This window comes from Lactuca saligna, chromosome 3, assembly GCF_052625555.1.
Source record: "Lactuca saligna cultivar CGN05327 chromosome 3, ASM5262555v1, whole genome shotgun sequence".
Taxonomy (NCBI): domain Eukaryota; kingdom Viridiplantae; phylum Streptophyta; class Magnoliopsida; order Asterales; family Asteraceae; genus Lactuca; species Lactuca saligna.
In genome coordinates this window covers 158,119,187-158,131,098 of record NC_136419.1, presented here as the reverse complement: position 1 = coordinate 158,131,098, position 11,912 = coordinate 158,119,187, and the positions used below count along the sequence as shown (strand labels likewise).

The following is an 11,912-nucleotide window of genomic DNA, read 5'->3' as shown; positions in this document are numbered from 1 at the left end:
TATTTTAAATAAAGAAAAGAAAAAACTTATATATTAATTAATCTCTTTTAAAATATATCTTTTTTTAAAAAAAGATGATTAATAAAGTTTTGATTGAATGATGTTTTTTTTAAAAGATTTGAATGGTTCTTTTAAGAAACTTCAATAAAAAAAATAATTAAAAAAAAAAAAAAAAATGAATCAGTGATTGTAAAATTCTGTTCCTGTGAAACAAAAGTTTTTGGAAAATTAGGAAGGGCAAAAAATTGATTCTCTCCGCTCTTTGTTTGAGATGAAATAAAAGTAAGCAAAAGGCTTGCGGAAAGGCACCGCCTTCTTCCTCCATCTCAGGCACCTTCCATTTCCCTCTCATACTCAACCCCAACCCCAACCCCAGATCCACTTTTTATCTTACAGATTTCAACAAAATTACATCAATCCGCCATGGATCTACATCAAGAAGAGCTCCAATTCCTCTCTGCTTCCGATATTCTCAAAGAATCAATCGCCATCCCCAAACAATCCCCTCAAACCTTTTACCTCATCACCCTAACCCTAATTTTCCCATTATCATTCGCTATTTTAGCTCATTCTCTCTTCACTCACCCTTTAATCACCCAAATCCAGGATCCATATGGCTCCCACACCTCCCAATGGACTAAACTCCTCGTCTTTCAATTTTCTTACCTCATCTTCCTCTTCGTTTTCTCCCTCCTTTCCACCGCCGCCGTCGTCTTCACCGTCGCCTCCTTGTACACCTCCAAACCCGTCTCCTTCTCCTACACAATGTCCGCGATCCCCTCCGTCTTCAAACGCCTCTTCATTACCTTCCTATGGGTCGGTCTCACCATGGTAGCTTACAACATTGTGTTTCTCGGGTTTATTGTTCTGTTGATCATCGCAATCGATACACAGAACTTGGTTTTGTTCTTCTTCTCTCTGATTATCGTCTTCCTGTTGTTCCTCGTTGTGCATGTCTACATCACTGCACTCTGGCACTTAGCAAGTGTGATTTCTGTTCTTGAGCCTGTTTATGGCTTCGCCGCCATGAAAAAGAGCTTCGAGATTCTCAAAGGAAGGGCTCGCATGGCGTCTGTTCTTGTTTTCGGGTATTTCGTCATTTGTGGGGCGATTAATGGACTATTTGGATCAATTGTCGTCCATGGTGGGGAGTATTATTACGGGGTTTTCTCGAGGATCGTGGTCGGTGGATTCTTGGTCGGTGTTCTTGTGATTGTGAACCTGGTGGGATTACTGGTTCAGAGTGTGTTTTACTATGTGTGCAAGAGCTATCATCATCAAGAGATCGATAAGAATGCTTTGTATGATCATTTGGGTGGATATCTTGGAGAGTATGTGCCTCTTAAAAGCAGCATTCAGATGGAGAATTTGGACTAATAATGAATCAGTATCAGTAATTACACTGAATCTTTTTTTGTACTTGTTGTGTATCACCAACGAAAAAAAAGGTTTGAGATTTTCTTTTTTGTAAATTTGGATACTTTTGTTATCAGTATGACTTTTAATTTCAATCCTTTTTTTAACCCATCTTAAAAAAACAATAATCATTGGATATAGATTGGCCATTAAATTTGTCATTAATCTTGTTTTATGTTGGATTCCTGTTATATCATCAAATGCTTATTTTGATGAAAGCTCAATAAAACCCCTCAAATGCCCACTAAGATTATCTTAATTAATTGCGATATTTGTCTTGTGTTTGTTTGGGTATGTATGTATTAAGGTTTATTTATGTAAGAATATGGATAGAAAGTGAGAATTGTAAAGAGCATTTATAAAGGTTTTCGAGTTATTTAATGACTTATTTTTGTCTCATATCTCTGCAACTTTATTTTATATCTACCAAAATCTCCTTTTATCAACTTTTTCAAAAACCTTTTACTTTTATCATAGTATTAGATTGGGTTAATAGTAAGCAATTTGTTCTTCAGATCATTTATCTTTTAATTGGTATCAAATATGTCACTAAACTTTCTTTCCGATAGATTTTAAATAATTTGTTTATTTAGGCCTACTGATATTGCTTCTATTACGGCATCAGATAAAAATGCAATCTAATGGCATAATGACAACCTATAAAAAGTCCAGTGACATAGTAAATATATTTATAAAAAAAAACATTATGTGTTATTATAACCTTTAAGATTTTAAACATTGGGGATAGTTATGTAATTTTATTATATTTTGGGGATGGTTTGGTTGTTTTACATTATGCAAATCGTACAAGTAATTTTAATGGCAGTGGGAGCATAGTGAATGAACAGGTCAGCAGGTGTTCTACAGCATTTGAGAAGCTAATTCCATGAAGATGTTATCGGTCATTATGTTTCTTTCGTAATTACTTTGTGTAAATTTATAGGTGTTTATGACTTCTTGCAATATATATTTCCTTTATTAAACGTATATTAAATTGGGTTCAGTGTTGTAATAAAGATGAATAGATGGAGCTTTAACTTATTTACTGTGGTTAAGATACTTTCTGAATTGTTTTTGTTTGGATATATGTATGAATGTATCATGTGACATGTGCGGGATGTACATCCCACTATTTTCTAGTTACGTGAATGAACACAAGAAAAATGATGAAAGGAAAGAGGTGTTGCTTCAACTAAGGGAGGAATGAAATTAATGAATTTGTTGAGTGTTGACGACATTGAAACGGAAAAAATTCTTATTATTTGGAGTAAAATACTAAAACCGTCTATGTGGTTTGGTACTTATGGTTTCTATTTATTTATTTATTTTTTCTTGCGTTTGGAAAGATCTTGTGCAATGTTCTAAAAACCGATTTCAACCGGATAAAAACCGGTTTGAATCGGTTGGACCGGGAACCAAAGAAGGGAGCAGTTTAACTATAACTGATTTTATGTTTATTTTTAAATCGGAATGAACCAGTTGGTTTTACAAAAAGCAGATTGAACCGGTTAAAATAAATAAAAACACATGAAAAGAAAAACATTTTCATAATAAACTTGGTGATCTTTCACATCTATTTAGATTTTATTTTTAAATAAAACATATAGTAAATATTACAAAGTTTTGTTATGCTTTTGAATTCATTTAAAACTATATTTTGTTTCGGTATCATACTTTATTTTTCTTTTTGATGTATATGGTTTGATGTGAAACTTATGTTTATGTGTTTTTAATGTATTTGGATTAATCTATAAGCTTGTTTTTATATGTATTTTTAATGTTTTAACTTGTGAATGTCAAATTCTTGATTTATACATACGTATGTATGTATACATACATGAAAAGAAAGACATTTTCATAATAAACTTGGTGATCTTTCACATCTATTTAGATTTTATTTTTAAATAAAACATATAGTAAATGTTACAAAGTTTTGTTATGCTTTTGAATTCATTTAAAACTATATTTTGTTTTGGTATCATACTTTATTTTTCTTTTTAATGTATATGGTTTGATGTGAAACTTATGTTTATGTGTTTTTAATGTATTTAGATTAATCTATAAGCTTGTTTTTATATGTATTTTTAATGTTTGAACTTATGAATGTCAAATTCTTGATTTATACATACGTATGTATGTATATGTATATGTATATGTATAAAAATAAAAATAAAAAGATTGGTTTACCACCCCCCCTTGTTTTTATACATACGTATGTATGTATATGTATATATATAAAAAAAAAAGATGAGAATTGTCAAATTCTTGATTTATGTATGTATGTATATAAAAATAAGAAAAAAGATGAGAATTGTCAAATTCTTGATTTATGTATGCATGTATATGTATAAAAATAAGAAAAAAAATAAGAATTATAAAAACTGGTTGATCCAACGGTCGAACTGGTTAAATTGGAAATCAGTCACCATTTCAATTCGATTAAAAAACAGGTTTTTAAAACATTAGTTTTGTTATGTTTTTCGTCCCTTATAAATATAAAAAAACGATGATACCCCGGTTTATTTTATTTGTAATTTATTCTTTATTTATTACTATAATTCATTGTTTAGAAAAATAAAAAAGACTCTACCACACCACCTTTATCCCTCTCTCATTTGAAACTAAATCTGTACCAGCATCATGATTACACTTTACTAGTTTTTCACTTTTAAGATCTGATTATTTACCACCCCACTCTACCTCTACTCCCCCCCCCCCCCCCCCCGGTCAAAAAGCATTGGCATGTGTCTCTCTTCTTCCTAAACCACCTCTCCTCCTCTTCCTAAACCAAAGTTGTTAATAGCGATCGCTACACTCGCTATAGCGAATAACGTAGCCTAGCAGTGATGGGTCGCTACGATGCTTGCAGCGAGGCAATAGCGTGTGTAGCGATGTCCGGCAATTTTTTTTATTTTTATTTATTTTTTATTTATTAACTTTTTTAAAGAAAATTGGTAAGAAACGTAGCAATTAGGCTCGGAATAGGTTTAGGTGGGCAATTGTAGAATCAATTTCGTGTCTTCCCCTCTAATCGACTAAGATTGTATGATCGGAGCCAAAATCGATTTTGGCGGGTTATTTCTCCCTTCTGCGACAATAGCACACCTCCCCAAAATCGATTTGTGGTATTGAAACATAGTTTGACTTTAGAGTCTAGAAATAACGATTATTTTGTGGTATTAGAACTTAATTTTAGATTTTAGAGTCTAAAACTAACCAATATTTTGTGGTAAACATATTTTGGAACTTAATGTTAGCTTAATAGAACTGGTACTTGTTAGTTCTATGTTATTTTTGATTGTTGCATAGGTGCAAGTAAATATAGTGTTTAATTTTATAAGAAATCACAAAATATGAAATAGCTGTCGCTATTTCATCGCTATCGCTACATAGCGTATAGGTGGGTTGTCGTTATCTCCTCGCTATCGCTATCGATAACCTTGTCCTAAACCACTTGAACCACATCTCTCCATTGGAATCATTGCATGGTTCGAATATAAAGAAAAATGTGTATTTTCTTTAACTAATAAATAATAAATATAAAAAAAAAAAAAAAAAAAGCAATATGTAAATGCAACAAAATCATGAGAATGGTCTGAATGTAAAGAAAAGTAATAAAGGTACCAAATCGACAATTTTAACCAAACTACTGAGACTATTTTAGTGTTTACTATATTATATATGTTAATCCATATACAAATTATATTGCATGTTTTTTCAATTTTTAGTACTTGAGTTTATATTTAGTTGGTTCTTGATATTTATCTGAAATTTTAGATAAATATTCGAATACCCAAAATCTACAATCTGAATTTCAGGTAACCAAATTTCGGATACCAAACAAATTCAACTACCCATTTTGAACCCCCTATACATTGTTATTATTTTAGATAATGTGTTTTGAAAAGCATCATTTTGAAAATAATATGAAATTTTGATGATTGTGGGTATGTTTCACAGCAAAACTTTTAACTTTAACTTTTTAATCCGCAAGGTACTTTTTTTTTTTTTTGAGTTTTTAGCTTATGTTTTATGATATTATATATCTTTCAAAAAAGTTCAGCTATTTATGCTGTTTACTTATACACACAAGTGAAAGAGTTTTGTCATCTAACAACTAACCATCGGTTCAGAAAAAGAAAAATAGTTTTGTCAAACATATATATATATATATATATATATATATATATATATATATATATATATATGATGTGATAGAGAGGTAGTAGGAACTATCTTTCACATCAACTAAGAATCAAATCAAATACTAAGTTCATAAATATTCATTTTTAGAAAGATCATCCAACCAAAACTACTTTAACTTTTAATTCCATATCATTTATGATCCCAAAATCATAATATTATATTTAAATCAACCTTCATAGTTCCACTCCTACTTGCCCCAAAGGTAAATCGTAGAACATAACAAGTCAAAGGTAGACTAGACATACGAAACTAAAAGTGTAAAACAAATAATAAAAACCCAATCAATTACATGGATGTGACACTAAAAGGGAGTTGCAGAATTTGACCTTAAAGTTTGCTCTTTGGAACACCAACAGGGGCATCTCTAGACCTCTTTTCTACGACCTTTGAAAGCTGTCTTACAGCCTCTTTTGGCAAATCTCGTGGCTTGCTCAGCCATATTCCACCATCCACCACCAATGTTGTCCCGTTTACATAGTTACCTTCAAACATTCATTAACATACTTTTTCTCAATTTCACGCAAAATGCTAAAAACCATAAAATTCTATTTATACATTTCGTTTTTCTAGTAAAAGGGTTGTTTTATGCGTCAAACACGATCTCAAATAACTATTGACAAAACATCGAACACTTAGAGTGCATATGGCTAACTGACCTGCATTGGATGCAAGATAGAGAGCAGCCATGGCGATATCCCATTTCTTCCCCATCCTGTACAAAGCAGATGCTTCTTGTTTCTTGCGCCTGATATCCTCAGGTAAGAGCTTGGTAACACCAGCAGTGTCATCAATGGGGCCTGGTGCAATCCCGTTAACTCTGATTCCATAATCAGTTCCCCATTCTAACGCCAGGCTCCTTGTAAGGCTATCGACAGCTGCCTGTTGCAATGAAAAAACAAGATATCAAGATTAACAGGTTTGATCTTGCATTTGCGTAACGATTTAAGGGTAATTCACGAGACCTTAGCAGCAGAGACATGGATTTGATACCAACTTGCTGTATAATGCAAAGTCGCACTTATGTTTATGATTACTCCCCCTTTCTTCAGATACTTGAGAGCTTCATGACACATTGTGAATGTCCCAACTGCGTCTATATCTATCACTGAAATCACCAGAAGGTTAAACTTTAAATTATGGTATATAAGTTACAGAAATCCGTAATTTTAGTTCGTCTGATCTTAATCGTACCTGTTCGGAAACCATTAGGCGATAAATCCTCGGAAGGGACAAGAAAGTTTCCAGCCGCCGAATTTACGAGGATGTCAAGCTTGCCGAACTGGTTAATCGTTGTCTCTATAACTCGAGCAGCGTCCTCTTTATTCCGAACATCTCCTTCAACCCCAATAGCCTACAACGAATAGTTGAAATTACGTTTCAGAATTTTAAAGTGAAGTCGAAGATACAGAGAGATGAATAGGGTTTTACGTGAATGCCGAGGGATTGAAGAGCAGAAACGGCGGAATCAAGGACGTGTTTACGACGACCCATGATGGCGATGGAAGCTCCATGTTTACCCAATTCTGCAGCGATTTCAAATCCGATTCCAGATCCACCGCCGGTCAACAGCCCCACTTTCCCTTTCAGGATATCTCCCTTAAATGGGGACTCCATTGTTTCTTCGGAATGGTAGTTGAATTGGGATTGAAAGAATTGAATTTGATTATGAATGGAGGAGTCACCATCGGAACAGTCGGTTGGCCGGTTGCTTCACAAATATGCTTCTTTCGATTCCCAATTTTGTTTTATATCGACGGGCATCGGAATTCAATGGAGATTCGATTTAGATCCTTCCCTCGCCAACATCTGGACAAGTAGCATCAAACTATCAGTTGTATAATATATACTTTTTATTTTGTTCTATAACATATTTCTTTTATTTATTAACAATTAGTTTGTGAAACTCGTATATTATACAGGTTAATTAAAACAAAATGTTAAGTACGAACGATTAAATAGAAATTTAATTTGAATTTGAAATTGAAATAAGTGAAAATTATGTGAAAAAAAACATGCAAAAAATAAATTAATTAAAATTATGTGTTTAGTGTACTAACCGAGTTAATTATAACAAAATGTTAAACATAAAAGTTTAAACTGTAAATTTATTTGAAATTGAATTTAAAATTTAACATTTAAAATTAATAGTCATTATGGTAGGTTTAATTTATGAAAACTAAATTAATGATAGATTGAAAATGAAAATTAAAGCAATGACAAGTAAAAAATAAATATATATCTCAAAATTATGACAAAATTACATGTGGCTAATTTGATAAGAGAATAACATGTGGTAAAGTCATTTTCATTTATTAGGGTAATAAGAAGAAGAAGATGTAACAATAAATAGAAATATACTTTATTTGTTCATGTATAATATCTATATAATTTTTTATTTTTGTTTTATTATTATAACATTTCCATTTTAAAACTTTTTCCTTATTAAACCATTTAAACCTGAAGTTTTTTACCCATAAGAACATTGTGCTTTCAAATTTTGTCTAATTAGGAAAATATACTTTCAAATGTCTTAAAAATGGTATTTGTGGAATTAAAAATAAAGACACCAAGATTGATTGCTCAATCGGTGAGGATTATATTTAATTGCAATTGTAGTAATATGCAGTGGCAATGAATCTGCAATATATATCATTAGTAAACACAAAGAAATGAACTTCAATCCTAATATGATGTCGAATGAGAAATCTATACATGCATGTGAATTTCATCGACTTTAAATAAACCATATAACGACATCAAATAACATTTTGTGCACTGGAAATTAAACTTTATGTTTCTTTATTTTAAATATTTTTTCCATTTTCCTTTCCGTGTTTATGGCACATAGTTCTTGGGTAAGATTCAAGATCAAAAACACAAAATAAAACAATTTTAATTGAAGGGAAAATGAATTCCTCTCCAAGCTGAATACTTAAACCATGGTTGCATCTAAAATAAATAATTTCAATACATAAACTAAACATTTATAATCCAAGTGTCCCCAAACTTTTAACAATTTTTTTTTTTTTTTTGCACCTGACTGTTACATCAGCAAAAACTTGCAAGATAATTTTCATAAATTAAAAATGATTGACCTTTTTCAAAAATATATTAGGTAATATTGAAAAATGGAGAAAATCAAGATTTATGCACAAGCCTAGTAGACAATTATCAGCTTCAAAGAAGACACGCGAAAGAAATATATGATCAATCTTTGGTAACTTAATTTTGTGTTATGTACAAATACATTGCAGCCCCCTGATCAAAAAACATAAACAAATTAACAGTAAAGGCATACACTTTTGATTATTGGCACCAAAAAGTGATGTTAAATTCTTTAATACAAATAAATTAGAATGAAAGGGTTAATTCATGTTGTAAAGCGATTTATTTTAATAAATGACAACAATATAAAAAAATGACGATTATGGCCCTGCAATGATTTTAAATGAACATTTGAAAGTACATTGTTGTTATTAGTCAAAATAAGTATAATTTTATTGAAAAATTGAAAGCGGTAAAATGGTCATTTACTTTCAAATTGTCAAAATAAGTATAATTTTATTGAAAAATTGAAAGGGGTAAAATGGTCATTTACTTTCAAATTGTGTACAAAAAAGTAGTTTCATGGGCAAAACAGAAATAACATTGTACTTTCATGGGCAAAACATAAATAGCATTGTACGTTCATGGCTCTTATTAGAAAAAAGAAATTCAAATTATACTGGTTTTATACAAATAAATTAGAATTAAATGGTTAAATTATGATGTAAAACTAATATATTTTAAATGAATGAAAGCTATAAAAAATGACGATTATACCGATGCAATTTACTTTAAATGATCATTTGAAAGTACATTGATGTTATTTAGTCAAAATAAGTATAATTTTATTGAAAATTGAAAGGGGTAAAATGGTTATTTACTTAGGAACTCATGGAAAAACCAATTACAACAAATGTTAAGATATATCAAAAATTTTGTATTGTTATTTATTTTATTTCTTTTCGTTTTATGCCTTTTATTGTAGAATACCGCCTAAAAGTTATATATTGACAAAGATCACATATTAACTTTTACTTTTGAAACTCAAATTTAGTACTTTTAAAACTGACATATATTCTTTAACATTCAAAACACTTTTGAAAAAATAAAAAGAATACTATCACAGTATCACTTGTATTTTTAGTATTAAAATAGTATCCATCACTTTTGAAAGTAAAAAGCAATCGTTAGACTTTAAAAGTCAAACACATCATAATCATAATATCATAATACCTAAGATCGTTAAGAAAAACTAAACAAAATTTGTGAAAAAATAGATAGTCAACTCTTTTAAATAATAAAAATTAGAAATAGAATATGGTTTCATAAACATTAAATACGACATTTTTAGCCTTTTTTCCCACTAAAAGCAATGATGGTCAACATCTTTTACTACAACAACCAACCAAAGTCAAAACTTTTTAACCCTTTTGACCATTAAAGTTATATATTGAATTATATACTGTTAAAAAAGAAACCTGAAACTCATTTTTTCATAGCTTTGTAGGAATAGAAAATAGTTAGAATTAAACAAAACTAAAATGTAACGAACAAAAATGTCATGAAAAAATGAGTTCCAAGTGAAAGAAGTTCCAAGTTTTATTGAAAGGTCATGAATTTTATTGAAAGGTCATGAATGTTATGTGAAACTGTAACGAACAAAAATGTCTAAGAAACTAGTCAATAACTTAACCATATTTGAAAGAAGTTCCAAGTTTTATTGAAAGGTCATTGAATGTTATGCTTGCTCTGATGGATCTGTCATGTCATCGTACGCACGGGCTTCATCTTCATCGGGTGGGTATAATATGTTTTGAGAATCCGGGAACTTCGAGATAACAAATTGGAACATTTTTTCACATTTGTCCTCACTTTGTTATTCAAATATCCTCCTCAAGTGCAACAATCTTATTTTTCATATCTTCTTTGTCTTTTGAGGCTGATTGAGACGTTTCTGCGGTTGATAAGAGATGTATATCTTTTTTCCTCGTAACAAGTCCACTTGAAGCCTCCCATCCAGATAGTAATGTTTTATGTTCGGCACAAACAATTTTAATTACTTTTTTTCTCTATGTCGTATTCCATTTCTTGAGTAATTCTTGTTCCCACTGAAACTAATTTGGCACATTCTTCCTCCTTGAGTTGGAGAATATTTTCCTAATACAACATAAAAACATATTATAATAACTTATAACACCAATTTCAATATATTATAACTAAAAATGAATATTAGTCAAGAAATCATTCTAACATATTGAATGCGTGACTCATCATTTATCCATTTCTTTATAGGATGAAAATGCAACTTATGATATAATTCGATTGGGTTGGGGCATCTGAGTGTCTTTATTTGTCTACAATAATAAACATTAATATAAGTAAAGGTAAAAAAATATTTTTTCTTCAATATATATTAATACAAATATGAATTAATTTGATAGTTTACCATGGCAAATTTGTGATTTGTTATCGATCGTGATCCTCCTCTACTTAGAATAACAAGTTTTCCCCGATTATGTTTCATTTGTTCAGCATATTGCTACAAAATTTGAGCTATACGTGGTTAATAATATATAAATAAGAGTTAATTACATAAAATGTGTATGTGCAAGATTGACAAATTTTTGTTGCATGTGTATATTTTTGAGTAGTTGAGATTGCATGTTTTATAATACTACAAGAGATAGAATAAGAATTCTAAGATGAAATTATAAGGTTTATAGAATTTAATAGTTACCTTCGTTGTATCCGATTCCCAATAATCGCACAAATAACCCCAGTCTTCTTCGATACGACAATCTGGCTTCATTTAAGATCTTGCTAATTGTGGATCTGTCGTTCCTCCATTTTTCTTCGAATAATCTTTGAAAATATTTCATGTGCGTTTCCATTGCCTCCACATTTGTTCATCTACATACTCCATTAGAACTTTATGCATTGTAGTTATACATTAAGCATTGTACATAGTTTAGTAGTCAATGAGCTCAACCAATCAAAATTGTTATATTAAACAAATATTTGTTACTCCAATATCTAACAGAAAAGAGTATCATCTTCAAAATATCACTCATATTCATTTATTGCTTTATTGCTTTATCTGGTGCACAATTAAACAGTTGATGCAATAAACAATATGTTAGAACATAATTCTATCAGGATCGATTGATTCTAAGCATGCAAACAAATAAGTACGTAAAAGTGTGACATCCCCATTTTCACGGCTAGAAAAGACAGATTTTGTTTAT

General features: G+C 30.5%; 2 protein-coding genes across 3 annotated transcripts; one reads left to right on the top strand and one right to left on the bottom strand.

The window, feature by feature from the left end:
* Positions 1-239: 239 nt before the first annotated feature.
* LOC145037400 (uncharacterized) lies at positions 240-2,420 on the top strand. Of its 2 annotated transcripts, XR_013678816.1 has the most exons (2): positions 240-1,448; positions 2,243-2,420. XR_013678816.1 is itself a non-coding variant. In XM_078986050.1 (1 exon), exon 1 carries the CDS (start codon positions 424-426, stop codon positions 1,375-1,377), a length of 954 nt encoding a protein of 317 aa, XP_078842176.1. In that variant the 5' UTR covers positions 240-423; the 3' UTR covers positions 1,378-1,523. The 2 variants fall into 2 exon arrangements, 1 of the variants encoding a protein (XP_078842176.1); XM_078986050.1 differs by lacking the exon at positions 2,243-2,420 and having other exon boundaries at positions 240-1,523.
* A 3,312-nt stretch (positions 2,421-5,732) lies between these two features.
* On the bottom strand, positions 5,733-7,440 carry LOC145037399 (peroxisomal 2,4-dienoyl-CoA reductase [(3E)-enoyl-CoA-producing]-like). The gene is made up of 5 exons (XM_078986049.1): positions 7,051-7,440; positions 6,814-6,973; positions 6,585-6,727; positions 6,279-6,501; positions 5,733-6,104 (listed from the first exon to the last, which is right to left on the bottom strand). Exons 1-5 carry the CDS (start codon positions 7,234-7,236, stop codon positions 5,950-5,952), a joined length of 867 nt encoding a protein of 288 aa, XP_078842175.1. The 5' UTR covers positions 7,237-7,440; the 3' UTR covers positions 5,733-5,949.
* Positions 7,441-11,912: the final 4,472 nt, after the last annotated feature.

Excerpts from the sequence above, each read along its gene's own strand:
- LOC145037399 (XM_078986049.1), bottom strand. The coding sequence starts at position 7,236 with ATGGAGTCCCCATTTAAGGGAGATATCCTGAAAGGGAAAGTGGGGCTG. Across the intron at positions 6,728-6,813 it reads GCCTAATGGTTTCCGAACAG|TGATAGATATAGACGCAGTT; the intron begins GTACGATTAAGA and ends TGGTGATTTCAG. Across the intron at positions 6,105-6,278 it reads CTATCTTGCATCCAATGCAG|GTAACTATGTAAACGGGACA; the intron begins GTCAGTTAGCCA and ends GAATGTTTGAAG.
- LOC145037400 (XM_078986050.1), top strand. The coding sequence starts at position 424 with ATGGATCTACATCAAGAAGAGCTCCAATTCCTCTCTGCTTCCGATATT.